Source organism: Toxorhynchites rutilus, chromosome 1 (genome assembly GCF_029784135.1).
Source record: "Toxorhynchites rutilus septentrionalis strain SRP chromosome 1, ASM2978413v1, whole genome shotgun sequence".
Classification (NCBI taxonomy): Eukaryota; Metazoa; Arthropoda; class Insecta; order Diptera; family Culicidae; genus Toxorhynchites; species Toxorhynchites rutilus.
This window is the reverse complement of record NC_073744.1, coordinates 199,895,924-199,917,880: the sequence shown is the minus strand read 5'-3', so window position 1 is coordinate 199,917,880 and position 21,957 is coordinate 199,895,924. Positions and strand designations below refer to the sequence as shown.

At 36.2% G+C, this 21,957-nt stretch overlaps 2 protein-coding genes across 8 annotated transcripts in view; one reads left to right on the top strand and one right to left on the bottom strand.

The window, feature by feature from the left end:
* Positions 1–21,957, bottom strand: part of LOC129767057 (protein gone early) — a 262,177-nt gene that overhangs the window by 235,398 nt on the left and 4,822 nt on the right. The gene's annotated exons all lie outside the window — the stretch shown is intronic.
* On the top strand, positions 7,883–9,025 carry LOC129761697 (uncharacterized). The gene has a single exon (XM_055759432.1). The coding sequence runs from the start codon at positions 7,883–7,885 to the stop codon at positions 9,023–9,025; it is 1,143 nt and encodes a 380-aa protein (XP_055615407.1).

The following is a 21,957-nucleotide window of genomic DNA, read 5'->3' as shown; positions in this document are numbered from 1 at the left end:
CAGATTTTGCTGAAGAAACTCATTTTTAAATTTGTTATTTTCAACCATTGAACTGGTTTATGATTTGGAATGAAATTTTGAAAAAAAGAGAAACTGCACCTCAAAAATGTCTATTTTTACGCGATTTTCATTGAAAAATATCAACTTTCTTTTAAGGTTTTTTATTTGTCGTACATTTTTATTCTATTTCTTGAATAACTGTTACGTTTTCATTATGAAGTTGCTAGAGGAATGTCCATCGTACGAAAGTCATAATACTAGCACTTTTTATAGTTTTTATAGTTTTATAGTATAGTTCCATTTCCAAATAACACGTTTTATTATATGTATATTTTGAAAGCGCCGACATGGCGGAGTAGAGAAGCCTGAAGAATCTATTGAGTGCGTCCAAGACAGAACCGCACTGTCGAAGTAGGTTTACTATTCAATTTATTCAATTCGCTTGTTTATCACTTTGGATATTAATGTGTTATGGAACGAAAATGCAGGATAATATTCTGTTTGTAGCTATCGGTCATCATTTTATTTATGATATCAGCAACCAGCTGTTGCAAACTATCAAACGATAGCTTCACCCAGTTTCTCACTTGGGAAACGTTTCACTTCGCAGCGGTTGGGCCCTTTATCATATTAGAGGGAGGCTTCCTCATAAAGCGGCAAACGTGCCACTAAATACGAATGAAGCAAGCTTCAGAATATTGGGAACTCCGAAAAAATGCAACTGATTCGCATAGGAACAACTGTAATAGATGTTTTGTCACTTATGGGAACATCTTCATTTTCATACTAACTATTTTTTATTATTATTTAAAAGACCGTATTGTATGTAAAAAAAACTCGTTGATTTTTTATGAATTATTTGACATAAAAATAACCGAATTCTGATCGCAATAAATTGAGTTATAAACGTTTGAAATATTTCAACAAAACGTGACATTTTTTTTAAACTGGCAACCTTCCAAACAACACAGAGTTCAAAAATTTAAAAGAATTATTTGAATGCACAATGTATCCAATGATCTATTATCCATCGTGAAAACAGATCCGGTTTTTCTCACAGTGACCCCACTTTCCACGATAAGTAAACAGTCTGCGGCACGGAAATAATATTTTAAGAACCCACAGCGCGCGTCCATGTAATCCGAAGGAGGAAGAGTCCGATGGATGATTGCAAAAATGATTTAGCGCTCCAGTTTCACTTTTCTCCACAAAGTCCGAACCGTGATTATTGGTTCCATTCGTGCTTCTCGCGTGTGGGCAAAACGAAAAGTGTTGTAACCTAATTATGGTCGCTGCGGGGCTGCGGATACGTGCGATGCATCGATGCATCGAGCTCCCGGATAACATCATCTCCCGCCGGGAGAAGATAGAGATCGGAAAAATGTCAACCCCGAAATAGAATATCTTAGGGAGATTTTTCGTACGCTGACATTCGCGTAAATTTCCCACTGACTGCAACCAGCCGTTACTAAATAGTCTTCTCTTCCAGAATTTGTTTCACATGTTTGCGAAGAACCCTGAGTTTAACGGAACGGTTGAGGGAAATGAGGGAAGAAACGCATCCGAGTGCCATTAGGTGCATGTAGGTGTTTCGCATATTTACCGGCTGGAAAAAATGAGTTCAGTTTGTTCCTGCTGGTTGTTATGACGAGGTAACAACAAAGTCGAATAAATTTCGACTCATTGACGAAGGGCGCGGGCGCCAGTAGCATTCAGTGACAGATCGTTAATTTTTAATGAGCACCGGAGTGAATGGGTGAGAAATTTGATCGCTATTTGTTTGTTTACATATCATGTATATTAATGGGTTGTTGATTCGGGTCCTAACGATGGAGTAGCATTAATTGAAAGTGTTCAATGGGAGATATTTATTCTGTTTATTTTGCCGAACTCTAAATCTTTAAAGTTTTCATTCGTCGATTTTATAACGAATCACAAAAGCCAAGAAATAACTGCAATCCGCTATCGACTCATTTGAAGAATTGGGCTAATTTTGTTTCTCACCTCCGTTATGCAATACACATCAAACAGTTCAGAAAATCACATAATGAATGTAACGCGTCACTACGTGTGAGCGCGTTTCAGCGCGAGTAGAACTTGTTGATTCCAAATCAAATCTAGCGGTGAGACGACCCATTGAATTACCACCTGATTCATTCGATTCAATTTATATAACTTCACAGCTCTAAAAGGTGCACATACCCACACACAGCCATTTGTCTTTGTTTAAAACGATGAGAATGATTCTCTCTCGCGTGTTACGATTCTAATTTAAACACCCGCATGCCCCGCTACCTCAACCCAGCATGCCCAGCTAAAATAATACCCCGCATTAAATCTGGAAAGGTGTACCCAATGGTAAATCCTCATTATTATCAACACACTCACGTCCATTGACTGGTACGTCTTCCTAAGTGTACATTGTGTTAATCCGTGAAAGAGCAAACGACGAGGTACAACCTTTTGTGGCAAATGTTTCAAATGTTTCCATCGATTGACATTGACCTGTTGAGCCGTTTTCCATCGGTGCCCTACTCTTCGAAATTGGTCCTCCCGCGCAATTGTGTGCCGGTCGATCGAAATGGACCAGAAATGTGATGTCCCTCGCCACTGATTGCACTTTTCGGATTCTTTACCTATCTCTATCTATCTGGAAATCTGCAAGCGTATTTTCTGGGGAACGTTATTATGCCGGTCCGGCTTATCAGATTGGATCCAAGGGAATAGGTTGAGGATGTATCGGAAAAAGCGATATTCCGGTTTTATCCACACTTTTTTCAATACGAATTCAATATGAATTCACATACGAAAGTTGATAATACTAACGAATATGACTGTTCACACCGCTGGGCATTAATTTCTCAATGTCGGTGTAATGGGCGAGAACCGATTACAGTGACAGAAGATGCAGTAGAATAAACAGAAAAAGAAAATCAGTAAGCTATTGAGTAATTCATTTCATGAGAATGTTATTGAAGTTTATTCAAATCGATACAATTTATTCAAATTCGACACAATTATACAATCGAAACAATTAAATATATATTTCAATTGCAATTTCGATATTAAGCTGTAAGTACCAAAAAAAGGAAATAAATCATTAAAATAATTAATAAACAAAAATGATTGGATGCAGGAAATACAGTAGGAGAGGATTCGGAGAAATTAGGAAAGGACCAGGGAAGATTAATATCGTTAGGAAGGAGGAAACTATTTGAGTGAGTATAGAAATCTGTAACGGAACCTGTAAAAAATCAATGAAATAAAAAATATATTACAGTTTTTGAGCTGCTTCAAAAGTTTGCTGTAAAATAAATAGTTCATCCGAACAATCTCAAAAATCAAATAACGAGATTTCGGTAACCTCCATCACGATGAGTAATAAATCGCTGGATCTGACCTCTACGCCTTGTACAAAATGCGGGCAAACTTCAACCCAAAACGAAGACATGATTGCCTGTGACAAATGCGACAGCTGGTTTCATATACGCTGCGTAGGGATAACTGTGTTGCCTAAAAAGGATAAAAACTGGTTCTGTCCCGAAGCGCCATGCCAATTAGCCTTCCAGGAGTACCAGAACCGAAAGAAAACATTACGTTCGAAGAAGAATATGGACCTGCTGACAATGCCCCCATCCGTGGAAGAGAAGCTGAAAGCTATGTAAGCCGAACAGAAACGCTTGGAAGAGGAAATGGATGCAGAATGTTTAATACGAGAGAAGGAGATCGAAATGAATAATAAGTTGAAAGAGAGAAGAATGCGTAAGGAGCGTGAATTACGCGAAAAGGAGCTGAATTCAGTTAGGGAGCTTCGAGAGAAGGAAATGGAAGAAAAAAGAAGTCAATATGAGGCGGAGCTTCAGGAAAAAGGAGATCATCTTGGTCGAATGAGGGAAATGGAAGCAGAGTACCGTAAAAAAAAATGTCCAGCATTGAGAATCAATTAAAAGAGTTTGTAGTCATCGGGAAGCAGAAGGAACCTAAAGAGATAACCGAAGCTGTATCCCAAGCAGGCCCTAGTGCAACAAAGGACTCGCCGAAGAATCACCCTCGGCAGCACACATCAATTGGTCAACTGACGGAAAGGAATCTCAAGCGCCATGCGGAGAATGAACAAAATCCTATTAATGAAGAAGATTGTGACAAAGATGATATTGAAGATGAAATAAACACTAGTGATGAGGATGAGAAGAAAAGCGTGAATGAATCTCGAAACGGGCAGGAGCCCCATCATGCTGGACCGAGTAGAGCACAATTAAGTGCAAGAAACGGACTCACAAGAAAACTTCCTATCTTTTCTGGGAAGCCGGAAGAGTGGCCTCTGTTCTTCGGTGCCTACCAAGCGTCTAACGAAGCTTGCGGTTACTCCGATGTGGAGAACTTGGTAAGACTCCAAGACAGTCTGAAAGGTGCAGCTCTCGAATCTGTTCGTGGACAACTCCTTCTTCCCAAGTCTGTTCCAAGGGTCATCTCAAAGCTCCGTCAACTATATGGTCGCCCGGAACAGTTATTACAAAGCCATCTAGAAAGGGTTAGAAAACTTGAACCTCCAAGAGCTGATAAGTTAGCTAGTTTCATTCCGTTTGGAAACGCAGTGGAACAGCTTTGTGAACATCTGGAAGCTGCAGATCTTACGTTTCATCTGGTGAATCCAATCCTCAATCAAGAGTTAGTCAATAAGCTTCCGGATGGAGAAAAGCGACAGTGGGTGCAATACAAAAGAAAGAAGGATGTAGTAACCTTACGTACATTCACAGACTTCACCTCGAAAATCGTGTTTGATGCTTGCGAGGCAAATGTAAACTACGAGTATAAACCGGATACTAGGTTTACAACCGGGACAAGCGGTAAAAGCAAGCCGAAGGAGAAAGCAGCTCTATATAGTCACAGCGAGATGAACAGATCTTATTTTCCTGACCGAAAAAAACAGAAACCGTGTAGGGCGTGTCAGCGGGAAGACCATCGACTTCGATTCTGTCAAGATTTTAAAAATTTGTCTTACGCGGATCGAATGAAAATTGTCACAAGATGGAAACTGTGCACAATATGTCTCAATGAGCACAGTGGGCAATGTCGATTTAAGATCCGTTGCAATGTAGGTGATTGCAGAGAATCTCACAATCCGTTGACTCATCCGATGGCTACCGTAGTCGCCATGAACACGCACATTAAACCCAGCTGCACGATGATGTTTCGCATGATTCCAGTGAAGATTCACTGTGGAGAGTGATCACTGAAGGTGTTAGCATTCTTGGACGAGGGAGCTTCCATCACACTAATAGAAAACGAGTTGGCAGATCGTTTGGGACTCGTTGGAGTGAAAGAAAAGCTTGTTCTAAACTGGACTGCAGACGTTTATAGAGTGGAGAAAAATTCAAGACGTATGAACCTTTGGACTTCTGCTGTTGGTGAAAAGAACCCTGAGAAAACCTTGCTACAGTCTGTGTACACTGTCGAAAAATTGAAATTGCCGCACCAAACTTTGAACGCTGACGAATTATCGGCACGGTACAATCACATGCGCGGATTACCAATTACATCATACGATGGTCGTCCAGGAATATTAATAGGGCTAGGCAACATCCACTCGTTTGCCCCCCTGGAAGCGAAGATCGGCACAACAAGCGAACCAATCGCTGTCCGCTGCAAACTCGGTTGGACAGTTTATGGGCCACGATGAGCAAATTCTGAGTCACGAGACAATTTACTAGGCTGCCACCGAGAGGTCTCCAATGAAGAGCTTCATGATCTCTTAAAGAACCATTACGCACTCGAAGAATCTGTGGAAACGAGGACTTTCAACCAAGACAAACATTACGCACTCGAAGAATCTGTGGTGCGAGTGCGTCAAGAATCGACTGAGGACCAAAGGGCTCGCTCGATATTAGAGCAAACTACGAAACGCGTGGGTGAACGATTTGAGACAGGACTTATATGGAGAAAGGATGACGTTTTCTTTCCGGACAGTTATCCAATGGCATTGAAGCGGTTAAAGCAGCTAGAGAAAAGACTAGAGAAATCGCCGGAGTTGTATCAACATGTTCGGAACCAAGTCGAAGACTACGTTGCTAAAGAATATGCACATCTAGCCACCGAAGAAGAATTAACCAGTACAGACCGCAACAGAGTGTGGTTCCTTCCCCTGAACGTGGTTTTGAATCCGAAGAAACCTGGAAAAGTCCGGATAATATGGGACGCAGCAGCAACCGTCCAAGGAGTCTCGCTAAATTCAATGCTACTGAAAGGGCCAGACCTTCTAGTGCCATTATTATCGGTACTGATCATCTTCCGCGAGAAGAGGATTGCATTCGGCGGTGACATCCGAGAGATGTATCACCAAATGAAAATTATATCCAAGGATAAATCAGCACAATGGTTCCTGTTTCGGAAGGACAGCAGTGAATCACCAAGAGTATTCGTCATGGACGTCGCTACGTTCGGTTCAACATGCTCCCCTGCATCAGCACAATACATAAAGAACCGGAATGCGGAGGAGCATGCAGTTCAATACCCGGAAGCGGCAGCGGCCATCATTACTCGACACTATGTTGATGATTATTTTGACAGCGTGGACACTGTCGAAGAAGCAGTAGAACGAGCGAAGCAGGTGAGGTTCATTCATAAACAAGGCGGTTTTGACATTCGAAATTGGGCGTCGAACTCGCCGGAAGTTCTCACTGCGTTGGGAGAAATTAAACCCGTGGAACCAGTCGTTTTCAACCAAGACAAACATACTTCTAATGAACGGGTACTCGGGATTATCTGGGATCAGGAGTTAGATGCCTTAGCCTTCTCCATAACACACCGTGCAGAAATTCAAGAGTATCTATATGAGGGAAAGCGGCCTACAAAGAGAATTGTTTTATCCTGTGTAATGGGGCTTTTCGATCCCCTAGGATTACTTTGCCCATTCACAATTCATGGCAAGATACTCATTCAACACCTGTGTCGTAGCGGTTGCGAATGGGATCAAGCAATTGATGAAAACTGCTGGGTCCAGTGGAAGCAATGGATAGGGTTGCTGCCTGATGTCGAAGCTTTACGGATTCCGCGATGTTATTTGGGTGATGCTGTATCTTCGATGGTGGATTCTCTCGAGTTACACATATTTACTGATGCGAGTGAACATGCTTATGGTTGCGTAGGATATTTGCGAACAGTTATCGATGGAGAGGTTAAGTGTAGTCTGATTATGTCTCGAGCAAAAGTGGCACCACTAAAACGCCAGTCAATCCCTAGACTAGAACTGTTGGCTGCTGTCCTTGGAGCTCGAATGAGCCAAACAATTTTGGGAGCAACTTCGTTGCAGATTGATCGCACTACATTGTGGACAGATTCTCGAACCGTGCTGTCCTGGGTCAAATCCGATCAATACAAATATAAACAGTTTGTTGCGTTTAGAGTTGGAGAAATTTTAGATTTAACCAACATGAGGGACTGGCGATGGGTGCCATCGAAACGAAATATTGCGGATGTGCTCACTAAGTGGGGTCGCGGTCCTCCATTACAAAGGAATTCGGAGTGGGTAGATGGTCCGACGATACTTTATCAATCGAGCTGTCAGTGGCCTTCTGCCGACCCAATCGATGAGACTAATGAGGAGGCTAGAGGATTATTGTCGTTCCATGAGGTGGTTGCCGTGGGAAAAATTTCTTGTTGAACAAAGTTACTGCGGGTTACCGCTACCGTTGTTCGATTTGTCACCAATTGTAGGCTCAGGAAAGCCGGGTTGCCAACCATTACTTCTCAGGCTACGGAGTATCAACGTTCAGTGTTGAAGGCAAAATTTCCAACTGTTCAACAGCCGCTTCAGCAAAATGAACTTCAACATGCAGAAAACATTTTATGGAAGCAATCACAATTTGATAGTTTTCCTGACGAAATGAGCGCACTCACAGAAAATCTTCAACATGATACGGGACGCTCGCTGAGGAAGATCGAGAAGTCTAGCAGCCTGTATAAACTTTCTCCGACACTAGATGCAGAAGGTGTTCTGAGAGTTCGTGGTAGAATGGAAATAAATGAAGCAATTCCATTCGATAAAAGATTCCCGATTATACTATCGGGGAAACAAGAAATAACAAGAAAATTAATTATGCACTTACACGAAAAGTTTGGCCATGCAAACAGAGAGACTGTGTTCAACGAATTGCGTCAGAAATTCTGGATACCGAGCGCGCGTGCAGCTATCCGACAGGTGTCCAAGGAATGCGTGTGGTGCAAGGTGAATCGATGTGAACCTTCTATACCGATGATGGCCCCATTACCCATTCAGCGCACTACACCTCACCTACGACCTTTCAGCGCAGTAGGAATAGATTATCTGGGACCGGTTGACGTAACGGTTGGCCGCAGAAATGAGAAACGATGGGTAGCGGTGTTTACGTGTATGGCTGTTAGAGCCGTACACTTGGATGTGGTCTATAGTCTGAGCACACAATCTTGTCTGATGGCGATCAAAAGATTCACGAGCAAACGAGGAGTCCCAGAACAAATATTTTCGGACAATGCTACGTGTTTCCATGGAGCAAATACCGTCATGAGAGGCGAAATAAACAAAATCAACCACGAGTGTGCAGAGAAAATCATATCACCTGTTACATCGTGGCATTTCAACCCTCCCGGAACACCGCACATGGGCGGTGTTTGGGAACGGATGGTACGGTCCGTCAAAAAGGCTCTACGCACATTGGACGACGGACAAAGAATGACGGATGAGATTCTCGTAACGTCGTTAGCAGAAGCTGAGGACTTGATAAACTCCCGCCCGTTGACGTATATTCCACAAGAATCAGCCGACGAGGAAGCGATAACTCCGAACCACTTCATCCGTGGAACAACGACAAGTGAAGATGTACACCTGGATAACTCGGTTGAATTTTCTGAAACTCTTCGCAACGTCTATAAACGATCAAGGTATTTGGCCAATAAGTTTTGGGAACGCTGGTCAAAGGAGTACCTACCCACACTGAATCATCGTTCCAAATGGTTCGAAGAAAAAAACCACTGGAAGTCGGAGATCTAGTGTTTGTTGTTGAGGGAAAGGATCGGAAAAAATGGAAACGAGGACTTGTACAGAAAGTAATCAAGGGAGCGGATGGAAGGATTCGTCAAGCGGAAATAGGAACAGCAGACGGCAAAGTATACAGGCGTGCTGCGGCAAATCTAGCGGTGTTAGAAGTCCAGTAAGGTAAATCCGGAACTCCAGGAAGATTGACCGGATGTTACGGGCAGGGGCGTGTTCACACCGCTGGGCATTAATTTCTCAATGTCGGTGTAATGGGCGAGAACCGATTACAGTGACAGAAGATGCAGTAGAATAAACAGAAAAAGAAAATCAGTAAGCTATTGAGTAATTCATTTCATGAGAATGTTATTGAAGTTTATTCAAATCGATACAATTTATTCAAATTCGACACAATTATACAATCGAAACAATTAAATATATATTTCAATTGCAATTTCGATATTAAGCTGTAAGTACCAAAAAAAGGAAATAAATCATTAAAATAATTAATAAACAAAAATGATTGGATGCAGGAAATACAGTAGGAGAGGATTCGGAGAAATTAGGAAAGGACCAGGGAAGATTAATATCGTTAGGAAGGAGGAAACTATTTGAGTGAGTATAGAAATCTGTAACGGAACCTGTAAAAAATCAATGAAATAAAAAATATATTACAGTTTTTGAGCTGCTCCAAAAGTTTGCTGTAAAATAAATAGTTCCTCCGAACAGATATTCTTGTAAATTCATTTTGCAAACAAAAAACTTATGAAGATAACACAATATGTCATCGAAATAGTATTGTTGGCGAAACAGGGTACAGGGAGAAGACATAAAGCTCGAATCTTGCAAAATTTGAAAATGAATCAAACTTGAGAAATTTGTGAATGTTCAAATAGCAATAACACTCCTTAGAATAGACTTATCCAGATGCATCAGGTTGAACTTGATGGAAAAATACTTTTGTTTCATTGGTATACCTTTAACTCTGGGGTAGCTAGACCCAAGCTAGGTTCGATGCTTTCGCATCCCCGGCTTTGTGTTCAAAAATATCTGACAAATTTATTAGTTAATTGATTACTCTAAATTAGGTAGCTTTTTATCGGTGAAATATAAATTTTTGGTCTAAACTGATCTAAAATGACCTGAAAGACAACATAAACAAGAGGAACTTAGCAAGGAACGTATCACAAATCCCCCTTGTCGATAATTTGCCAATCAATGGAAGGTATTTAGGTTAAGTATATTTATAAAAAAAAATTATATTATCATTTGACATATTGCATGAAAACTATAACTCTGTTTCCCATTCAGGTCATAGCAGATTCAATTAAGGGGGAGGGGGTCTGTCTGGAAGGTCGGATAAATAATGAATTTTCGTAGACTTTTTTCGGATGTTACGAATAAAGTGAGGTGTTCGTGTAATTTGGTTATTGTTTAAGGTATATTTGAAGATTTATTTTCCATTTTTTTGAGTGCACGAATAACGATAACTGTTGACAGCTGGATGCGTTGACAGCTGGATGCGTAGATGCTGTTTGAAAATCGGTACCTTGCTGGTGGTATTGGTTCTGAAGCAACGGGGTGTCGTAGAACAAATTCCAATGAATATTTTGAAACTTTAGGACAATATCTAAAGCGTTACATAGGGTTTTTTTAAAAAAATTCTGAAAATTGCCAAAACGGCGGCCATTTTTGTAAAATATGAGATATTTTTCATGAAAAATCTCTAAATAGCGATTTTTTAAAAAATCGACAAAATGAAATATTAAAAAACGGTTGTGTGATGCCTTAGATAATTCATTTTTACATGCTGATAAAAAATTTCAGCCAAATCGCTCGAGTAGATCCTGAGATATCGATACCACCAGTTGAAATAACATGGTTTCGGGAAAACGCGTCTCAAAATTCGTACAGCAATACTATATCCCTTGAGGTGACTTCATTATTTCGGCTGTAACTTTCCAACGAAATCAAATATCGAAAAATCCTTTTAGGACAACATTTTTGAGGGCATAGCTTCCCAAAAATGCAAAAAACAAAAATTCATTTTTTTCGATTTTCCCGACCGGGGTCCCCCTTAATAAAATCATTTAGAACTATTATTATTTTAAATGAAAAAAAGAAAGGAAAAACCGAAAAAAGAAAAGCGAAAAACAAATTCGAAAAAGCTGCTTTTAGCTGCTCATAATATCCCTGAACATCAATGAAGACTATTCCAAGTTTTTTTTGAAAATAATTGATTGATGTTCATCGTCATTATTTTTAAGTAAAAATGTGTTTATGTACAAAAAATGGAAAGAGAAAAAAATCAAATGAAGAAAATTCAAATTTGAAAGAAAAAATTGAAATACCAAAGAAATTTCAGAACATCAAAATTCGATAAATATAAAAAAATCAAAATGAAAAAAAGAAACGTTTAAAAGAATAACATCAAAATGAAAATTTAAAAATTTGAAAACTTGAAATAAAATCATGAAAAACCATTTCTTTTTGATTTAAGAAAATACAAGTAAAAACTCAAAAAGTGAAAAGTGAACACTGACAAATAAAAAAAAATGATGGAAATAATAAATGGAAAATTTGAACCTTGAACAATTTAAAAAAATAAGAACTGAAAAAAATTAACATTGAAAAATAAAAGCTTGAGCTTGAGCTTGGGTAGACTGCACAATTCGTAGTTGCTCTTCGTGATTGACCTGAACCAACCAAATTGCACAAAGAACACACAGAATGACGCTTGGGACTAGCAAATCATTCTCGTTGTGCAATTTTCGGTGATTCGAGCTTTAAATTGTCAATAACGACGCCGGCCACGTCCTTACAGTCACCAGGGGAAGGGAAGGAATGTTAGTATGATAACCGCCGCCCAAAGGCCAGAAGGGTCGCCTCTATAGCGTGGTTCCCTAGCGATTATCATGGAAGGGATAGTTATTAGTGGGAGGAGGTAAGAATCAGGATTCACTGTGGTAAGTGATGTGATTATGTAAACGCGAATTATCAGCCACTCGACGAAATGAAATTCTGAAAATTCTACTTGTCACAACACGCGGTAAAGATTATCTTTAGGTATCCTGATAAGAAAAGCCTGTGTTGTTAATATTTATAGCACGTACTTTGGGAATTTTAGACAATTTGAAAAAAATTCTATGATCATTCTATGAGTTTCTACGAGTTTCATCATCCTTCGAACGAAGTGTATGAATATTGCACAATTATATCCACATATACCATAAATAACTACAGGTAAACACACAAATCGATGACCGTCCGAAAGGAAATATGAGATTTGGGAACACAATATAAAAAACTGAATTAGGAAACTGAAGTCTGAATAAGGATCAAGAATCATTGACAGATAATAACAGGAGCTTCTAAAACCTCTATATGCACAAACACACGAAAGGAAACGAACGATCTGTCTTTACAGTAAGTTCCCAGAATGAAGCACGTCACGACACATCGCCTCCCTCCATTCGGCGGTGGACGCCCGGCAATGTAACACAATGCAGAACATTTTCGAAGTTTCCTCATAAACCACAAATATGCTCCATACTGCATCACACCATCAAGCAACCACCGAAATACAAGAAATGGTACATCATGACGCATCTCACTTCGAAAACTTACTGTTAATAAATTACAAAATAAGTGAAGAACTTTACAGATTTCCTGTTTGCAAAACGATTAATATTTTTAAAAAAAATCATCTGGCATCTCTGAACATCAAACGCACGAACACATAAACACCTATGGAGGAGAAACCAAATCTTCCGACCTGAACCAAACACAGGGCGCAGTGATACAACCAGATTACTATTACATATGAACGCAGCAAGCGCCCTATAGTGTCATATAGTACCACTACTACTATAGTTTACGTGTTTACGTGTTTACACACAAACACAACCCACGTCTTTTTCTGTGCGCTGATCATGCCCCCTGCTCAACACTCAAATGCGATATTTTCACTGCAGCAAAAACTTCCTATTGAATTTGGATCAACACTTAAAACACCTTTTGGAATGAGCGAACCAACTTTATTCCATGTCATCGTCTCGCGATTCAAAAACACGTCACAACATGAGAGCCAGACAAACGCCGTAATGAAATTCACAGGCAGAAACAAAATACATGTCATCGCTTCTTTCCAAGATTGATTCAGTAAAATTAATATTGATTTTGGATTTAAACTGGATTTAATATGGATGCGGGAAACACTGATTTTCACTATTTCAAATCGTTTTCTACACATGAAAATTAACACTTGGTAATGAAAAATTGAAGGGCAGAAAATAACGAAAGTGAACACGGAGCAACGTAAAACACAACCACACTCGACGCCTGCTTGATCAGATCTCTGAAAAAAATTAACATTGAAAAATAAAAGATTCAAAAACTACACATTGGAAAATGAAACAGAAAGTAAAAGCCAATGTAAAAAAGATTTTATATTTTCCAGTTTTAAAGTTTATTTGATTTTTTTTATCTGTTTCAATGTTTTTTTTAAACTTCTTCTGTTCCCAATTTTAATTTAATTTTGATTAGTCAATTTTCTATTTGAAAATAAAAAAATAGGTGAATAAATTTCCGAAAATTAAAAAAATCAAAAATTGAAAAAAAATTAACGTAAAATTTTTTAAAAATTAATAAATTTCAAAAAATTATAAATGAAATGCATAAAGTAAAAAAAAACAAAAACAGGAAAATTTAAAAAAAATTAAATTGAAAAAGGTGAAGAAATGGAAAATGGAAAAATTCAAAAATGAACAATGGAAGAAAAATTAAAATTATTTTTAATAATAAAAATACAGTCAACTCTCCCTAACTCGATATCCAAGGGACCATCGAGTTAGGGAGGTATCGAGATACAGAACATTTTTTCATATTTTTTTTATGCCACAAATTGCAAATATATTATGTTAGGGTAAGTGTCCCAATATTAGGGCTTAAAAATATGACCCAATTAGGAATAAACCAATTATGGTACATGGGGTTTACTATAATTGGTACCATTGCGTATACAGGATATTACTATAATTGATTTGTTTTTGTGCATTAGTACATTTCCCCTATATGTACTAATGGGCATGTACTATTATACATTCTTTTCTCAAATTTTAATATAAATTTAAAATACATAGGATGTTTGTTTAGTAGGCCAATTTTATTGTAAAATGGAATTGGAAATGGAAAAGGAATTAGGTTAACAAAGAAAATATGAATCATGTATGTAATTCAAACTAAATTGTAACGATCACGCAGGAACTGTTCAATCGCAAAGAAATGTTCAAATAGTTTCACGGGAACATTTTCAGTTGATTGCAATATTTCGGACATATTCTTTAGGTTCGATTTAACGTTCGAAGGTGTAACTTCAAAACAATCAGCTGAAACTTTCTGAACCTCCTCTAACTCCATAGGACTACTATTTTCAACGTTTTTTTTTTTCAGCTTCTTCAACACTTTCCAGTATATCGGTATCAGTCATTAGATCACAGCAAATCACGTTTTGATCCATTTCGCAATATTCATCAAATGACGATGAACAATCGAATGGTACTGCACTGTCGACAGCAGCAAGCTCACGACGCATTAATTCTGCCAGCGGAATATCATCATCATCATTTATGGAAAATCCGGCTTTCCTGAAGTAATTTTGAACAGTCTCAGATTTAACCTTGTTTATCCAAGAGCGTGAAAGTAATTCAATTGCATCCAATACCGATATATCTGAAGGGTCCTAGAGTATATTTGAATACAGTATGAGTGCTGAATAACATGAATGTAAAAAGGAAAAAAATACCGTTGTATCCTCCATTTCTAGCAGTCTTCGTTTTACTAATTCATGGCGATAGTACTGTTACAGGTTCTTGATTATGCCCAAGTCCAGCGGCTGAACTACTGAAGTAGAGTTTGGTGGAAAAAACTGCAAATTTATCGATTTAAGCTTTGGTTGGAGAGATTTTGGGTGCGCTGTACAATTATCAACGAACATGACCACCTTTGAGGAGAAAGAGATATAAGTATGATACATTCCCATTACACATAATTCCCAAATCAATACCTTTCTATTTTCTTTGGAAAATCTTTCGTCAAGTTGCATAATCCATTTCTCAAAAAGAATAGAGGTCATCCAGGCCTTGGTGTTACTCTCGTATATCACTGGTAATGATTTCTTCTTTTTAAAACACCGTGGGTTTTTACTCTTTCCAATGACCAGCAATGGTAGTTTATCGCTTCCGTCCATGTTGGTTGCACACATGACTGTCAGACGTTGTTTCGAATATTTTCCTCCGTGGCAAGTTTCTGATCGAAATGCAAATGTTTTGTCTGGCAAACATTTGTAGAAAAGTCCTGTTTCGTCTGCATTGTAGATATCACGTGCATCATACTCGGCGATTATACTGGGTAGGGCTTGCGAAATCCAGTTGTCCGTTACACTGAGATCTACACTGGCACTCTCGCCACATAGCTTCCGAAATGTCATCTTTTGCCGTTTTAAAAATTTACTTAGCCATCCAAAACTTCCTCTAAAATTGAGAATTCCCAGTTTCTGGGCAAATTCGCAAGCCTTCTCCCGAAGAGTAGAACCTGAGAGAGGTAAATTATTCTCTCTGGCTTGATTGACAAAAATTTCCATTGATCGTTCCAGCTTCTCGTTCCCAACCAACCTTATACGCTTTTTGTCCACATTCAATTTTCCCATCCGATGCCATTTTTCCTTTTGCTTGAATAGTGTTGACACCGTACTTTGTGCAATACTGAAATCTTTTGAAACTTCAGACACCTTTCGCCCATCCTTTTCGACCTGCTCGATGATGCTCAAACGTTGCACTATGGTTAGCGTTTTAATCGTTCGCTTGAAAGGTTTTCCCTGGTTTTCCATACTTGAAAAAAAAATCCTTGATAATACGAACACTTCGTCTTCACTTTCAAGAGCAATTGAAATGACAGCTAGAAACGCACAAAAACAAGTACGCGAAAATCAATCGAGTTAGCGAGGTAAAAATCCATGGAAAAATGAAACAAAGCCCATCGAGTAAGAGAGGCATCGAGTAAGGGAGGTATCGAGTTAGGGAGAGAAGAATGCATGTAAAATCAAAGGCGCCATGAAATTCATCGAGTTAGGGAAAATATCGAGTTACAGAACATCGAGTAAGGGAGAGTTGACTGTATTATAAAAATTAGGATTGAAGAAAAAAAAAATCTAAATAGAAATATCGAAAATTGAGAAAATTAAAAATTAGAAAATGCACAATTGAAGAATTGAAAACATTGAGCATTGCATTGAAAAATATAAAAAAACGTGGATGAAAATTTCAAAAAGTTTAAAAATTATAAATATAAATGATTTTTTTATATTTTTTGAAAAAATATAAAAAAATGGAATTTGGAAAATTTTTGAAAAAACAGTTTTAAAATATGAAATATAAATGATTTTTTTTTATTTTCTTTAAAAAAATAAAAAATTGGAATTTGAAAAATTATGAAAAAATTGGAAAATGGAACATATTAAAATTTAAAAAAAATGAAAAAAAAGTGAAGGTACGATGGAAAATAAAAAACGTAAATGAAACCTAATGAACTAAGATAGCGTAAATAATAAACTCGGAAACGAATTAACTTATCCTTTTGCGGTCGGAATTAATTTCCCTTGAAAGAGATCCTCTTATCTTTCCACGCTAATAATATTTTGTTTATACCGAATACCGTTACCGTTATTATTCATGGAAACTTCGTATACATTCGTGAAAAAGTTCACTAGGCATTGAATTTCGTTTAGAAAAATGTAGACTATAAGATCATTGGATAAAGTATTCAGTATGGTTCCTTGCTATGGTGGCTGAGAGCAGACAACGACCGCAAAGGGTTAAACATGGTTCTGGCTGTTTAAGTTGATTAGATGAAGCAATAAATAAATAAATTTAATCATACAGATTTCGTCGGTAAACTAAAGTAACATTCGAAATGATTTTAAACGATGAACGGAGCGATAAATTATTGAAGGCAAAAAATGCAAAATATTTTATTGTTGCCATGCACACTTCAACTTCCAGCAATATTTCCTACCGTGTTTGCAAAAGGAACATCGAATGCAATAATTATCCTGAACTAAATCCTCACATAGTTAAATGGTTAAATATTTAGAGTTGTGTGGGTATTAGTAAGCATGAAAAGTAAACATGAATTATGTAGTTTCCCCATCACATAATTTTACAGGTTTACTTTTCATGCTTACCGAAACGAGCCCACACAACTTTTATTATTTAATCATTTAACCATATGAGGATTTAGTTCAGGAACATTATTGCGTTCGATGTTCCATTTGCAAACACGGTAGGAAATATTGGGGAAGTTGAAGTGTGCATGGCAACAATAAAATATTTTGCATTTTTTGCCTTCAATAACTTTAATTATTCAACTATCATTTATGATGACTTAGTTGAGAAAAATTATTGCGTTCGATGTTCAATTGCAAACACTGGAGGAAACATAAAACAAACATGTATTGAAAAAGCAAAAATAAACTGAATCAATGATAACTCAAGGATTCTAATTAATAACATGAATCCCTAGAAATTCAATTACTAAGGTAGTTTGTTTGGCCTCAAGTTTCATATTTTGCCCAAGCAGTCCAAATAATAAAATTCTAAATAATATGTTTTTTTTCCATTTGAGGAATGGGTAAACCCGTAGATCTGGTTCTCAATTTAAAAAATGAGAAAGGTCAGTGAATAAAAAAAAATCGACCCGAAAGAATGTACAAATTTATTCTAGCAATTTATTTCCAGAGAACTGATTGAACGAATTGACCCAAAATTAGCAAATATAAACAACTGAAAATAGAAGAAAATTTGATAACATAAAATAATACTCTTGATTCCTTCCAAGTGTGAAACATTGCTGAGCTTTCTTATTGACTACAGCAGCAGCTGACTCGTTATCACTCGACTACACATAATAATGTATACACAAAACGCGACATTCGTATTTCTATCTGACCCGTTTCAAGTTTTATTTGTGCAACTCTTAGAATACACACTGTGTGTGATATTTGTGTTCTCAGCGAAAAAAAAAGACAGGTTTTCGCTTGATCAACTCGAAACAATTGGATCACATTTCAACCGGAGTATCGATCGACACACGACAGTGAGCAGTCTTTCAATCAACCAGTCGTCAGCAAAAAAGGGCGTGAGGATCGATTTGCACGATGTTGTAATTTTTTTTATGTAGTGGAACCCAAAGTCATCGTTTGTCGCTCTGTTTGATAACGCGACGGAAGCAGCTGGTTCTTCACAACCCCATACACCTTGCAGAAGGGCACCAGTGGAATTATGCAATTTATCTTGAAGGAGTTCAAATATCGCATGACCGGCTTCTGCTTAACGAGTTGCAATTGATTTTAATTTGCCGCGCCGCACGTTGACACAACGAAATGCGATTTACAGGAATGGCAGCGCATCAGAGACACGGCGCTCTTGGACTCCACAGCTTAGACATTCTTTTGTATACATGATTGGAAAATGAGCGAAAAAATAACAAACTCTGATCTAAGCCACGTTCTTCAAATAAAGAACGATTCGAATTCAGCCTCAACAACAATTTGATTATTACGAGAAAATAAATTCATTATAATTTGCGCTCTGGTGGCGTTATTACGTAAAAAAAAACAAAATAACTACTAGAGATGGAAGTGTAGTAAAATAACTCCTGTTTTTTGAAAACAAAAAAAAATATTATCAAAAATTTATTAAATAGTCAAGAGAAAGACAATCTATAGATCAATAAATGAGACCAACAATCAAATGAAGGTCATCCACAAGCAAATTGTGAAGGGGAAGCAAATAAATAAAATTAATAGAGAAAGCGTTTCCAACAAAAAGAGATATCAACTGTAGAAATTGAAAAATTTAGGATTTGCACACTAAAATGCTTTATTGGATTTCTTTTTTTTTCTGATATATGTTATTTTTTCCCATCTGTTTTCCTGATTATTGTGATTATTATTTATTTGTTTTTTCTTCTGATTCCTGTTTAATTCCTTCTCCTTAATCAAAGTTTCACTCAATTTTGTTCCCCTCTTGATTTAGTTTTATCCAATTTTCCTCTCTCTTATGTTTCTGATGGCTTTTCATTCCTGTTTCAGTTCGTGTAGTTCGATTATTACTTCCTAGCGTTTTCGTTTTCGCTTGATTCCATTGTTTTCTTTAGCACTTTAAAATTGTTTTTTTTTTCAATTCTCCTTAGTTTCTCTACTATTTCTTCTATTTTTCCCTCATTGTTTGTTCCTTTTTTTCATTTTTTTCTTGATTTTTTCATCTATTTTCTCATTATCTCCTAAATATAGTTTCGTGAATTTGAATGTTTTTTCTTTTTCTATTTTTCCTAATTTTTTTTACTAATGTGAATCACCGTTCTCTGTTTTGCTCCTTTTCCTTATCCTTCATTGTGAGTGTTTTTGATAATCTTTATATTTGTTATTGTATTTATGTTTGCGGTCGTAACTTTCAATTGCACAAAATTGAAGGAAATATATTACCAAAAAATAATTGCAACTGAAAAAAAAACATTAATGCAATAATTATTTTTCAAAAATAATTACATTAGAAAAACATAAATCAAAATAAATAAAAGAAAAGATTTTAATTTGAAGAAAATTAATTAAAAAAACAATTTCAATTTGAAAAAAAAATCAATAATTACAAAAAAACAATTTCAGTTTGAAAAAGGATAATCACAAAAACAAATAATTTGAAAAATAATAATATAAATAATATTTGAAAAAAGTACTGACAATAATATAATTTCAATTGTAAGAAAGTTATACGTGTCCAAAACTGTCTTTAAAAATAGGATTAAGAATTTAATATAAGGATTCAGTCTTCAATTATAAACAATTCGAGACGGTGATAAATAAATAAAAAATAAAAAAATTAAAAATATACTGGGTAACTTCGATATAACGTACATTTCACTTTCAAAATTGTACGTTATATCGAAACATCATAAAGAACTCAGAAACGTAGCTTATGTTACTTTATTTTGTTGCTGTTTGAGTAAGGTTTATGAATAAATTCAACTAGAAGACGAAGCCAATCTTTCTCATGACGTTTCCCTTCGTACTGTTCATTAAAATTTGATTCATTTAGAATCTGGAATCACAAAACTGTTGTACTTCGGGATTGGTTAAAAGTACAAATCTCGCGTAACTTTTGAAAAGGTCCTATGTAACAAATGTAAACAAATCGAGTTAATGGATGCACGCTATTAGTTTTCAATCATTGAATGTATTACAAAAACCAATCGTTCACGTATCTATCTTCTTCATCTTTTTATCGCCGATACAAAAAATATCCAATGTACAGATTCGGATTTTAAGCGCCCGGTTGTTACTTCGGACGCTTCCTTCCTCCGACGCCCGAAACGTCCGAAGTAACAAAGCAGTCAAAACAATACGAAGTCGTACTTCGGTCGTTTCGAGTTTTTGTTTCTTACAGGTGTTGTTACCGATTTCAGTGCAATTCGACGAGTGATAACAATAATAATCTGCCTTTAGAATGAAATGCTGTTATTTGGATTGTTGTTTAGTAGTTAGTTTCAAATTCTTATCGTGCAACGTAATATGTCTAATGTGCAAATGCGGGTAGTCAAAACGTCCAATGTAACATTTTTCGCTCCTAGTCTTCAACTTTAATCTCAAATCACGGAACAACAGTTACGATTGGTTTTTCAGAGTTATTCTTGACTGCTAGTGGTGAAAGTAGCGATAATGATCGAAAGCTTTTAAGACAATTCGCGGAATGATGTTTGGGTCTTCAACTTCGTTTTCTCGAGTTGACGAAAATGTTACATTGGACCTTTTCAAAAGTTACGCCAGAAATCAATCTTTAGTATCATAAAAAGATAATTTATTGTTTTTTTCAGAAAAACAATATTCAAAAAATTATTCCTTTGGACTTTGGACATGTGTACGTTATATCGAAGTTTCCCTGTACAATTGCAAAACAAATAATCACAATTGAAAAGTAATTTTTAAAATAATAACTAAAAATATTACAATTGAAATGTAATGAGAAATAAACATAATTTACGAAAAAATACAATCAGGAAAATAGTTGCAATCGAAAAAAAATAATACAATTTGAACTAGGATACAATAGAAAAATTAACAAATGAAAAATAATGACAATAGGAAAAACAATACAATAAAAACAAATACAGTCCAAAAAATATCCCAGTCGTTGAAATAATTACAGGAGAGAAAGATAATACAACTGAAGGCATAGATGTAATCATAAGAACGATCGGAGAATACACAAATTCAATTCTTGAAAATATTAAAATTTAAATAATAAAAAAGCCAAGAATAAATCAAATTGATAACATAAATAAATAAATAATAAATATAAATGAAAACATTGAAAATTTAAAATATAATTGAAAACATGAATAGGTAAATAAAAATTCAACCGTAAAAATAATACATATCGAAAAAATAAATACAGCCAGCAGAGTAATAAATTACAAAAAAAGTAATTACCCAGGAATAATTGCAATAGAAAAAAAACAAAATAGTTACCAAAAAATAATTGCAATTGAAGACAAAATAATTACCAAAAATTTATTGTAGTTGAGAAAAAATTACTAAAACATAATTTCAATTGAAAAAAAATTATTACCAGAAATAAATTTCAATCGAAAAAAATATGACCAACACATTATTGCATACAATAAATACAACAACAAATTACCAAAACAGTGCAACTAGAAATATTACATTAAAATTATATTACAATCGTAAGATCGAATACAATCGGAGAAAAATAAAATTCGAAAAAAATACAATCAGAAAAAAATGAGTACCAGAAAAAATAAATTGGATCGGAAAATAATTAGATGTTGAAATGAATGAAATGAAAAACAAATATTATTTAGAAAAATAATAACAA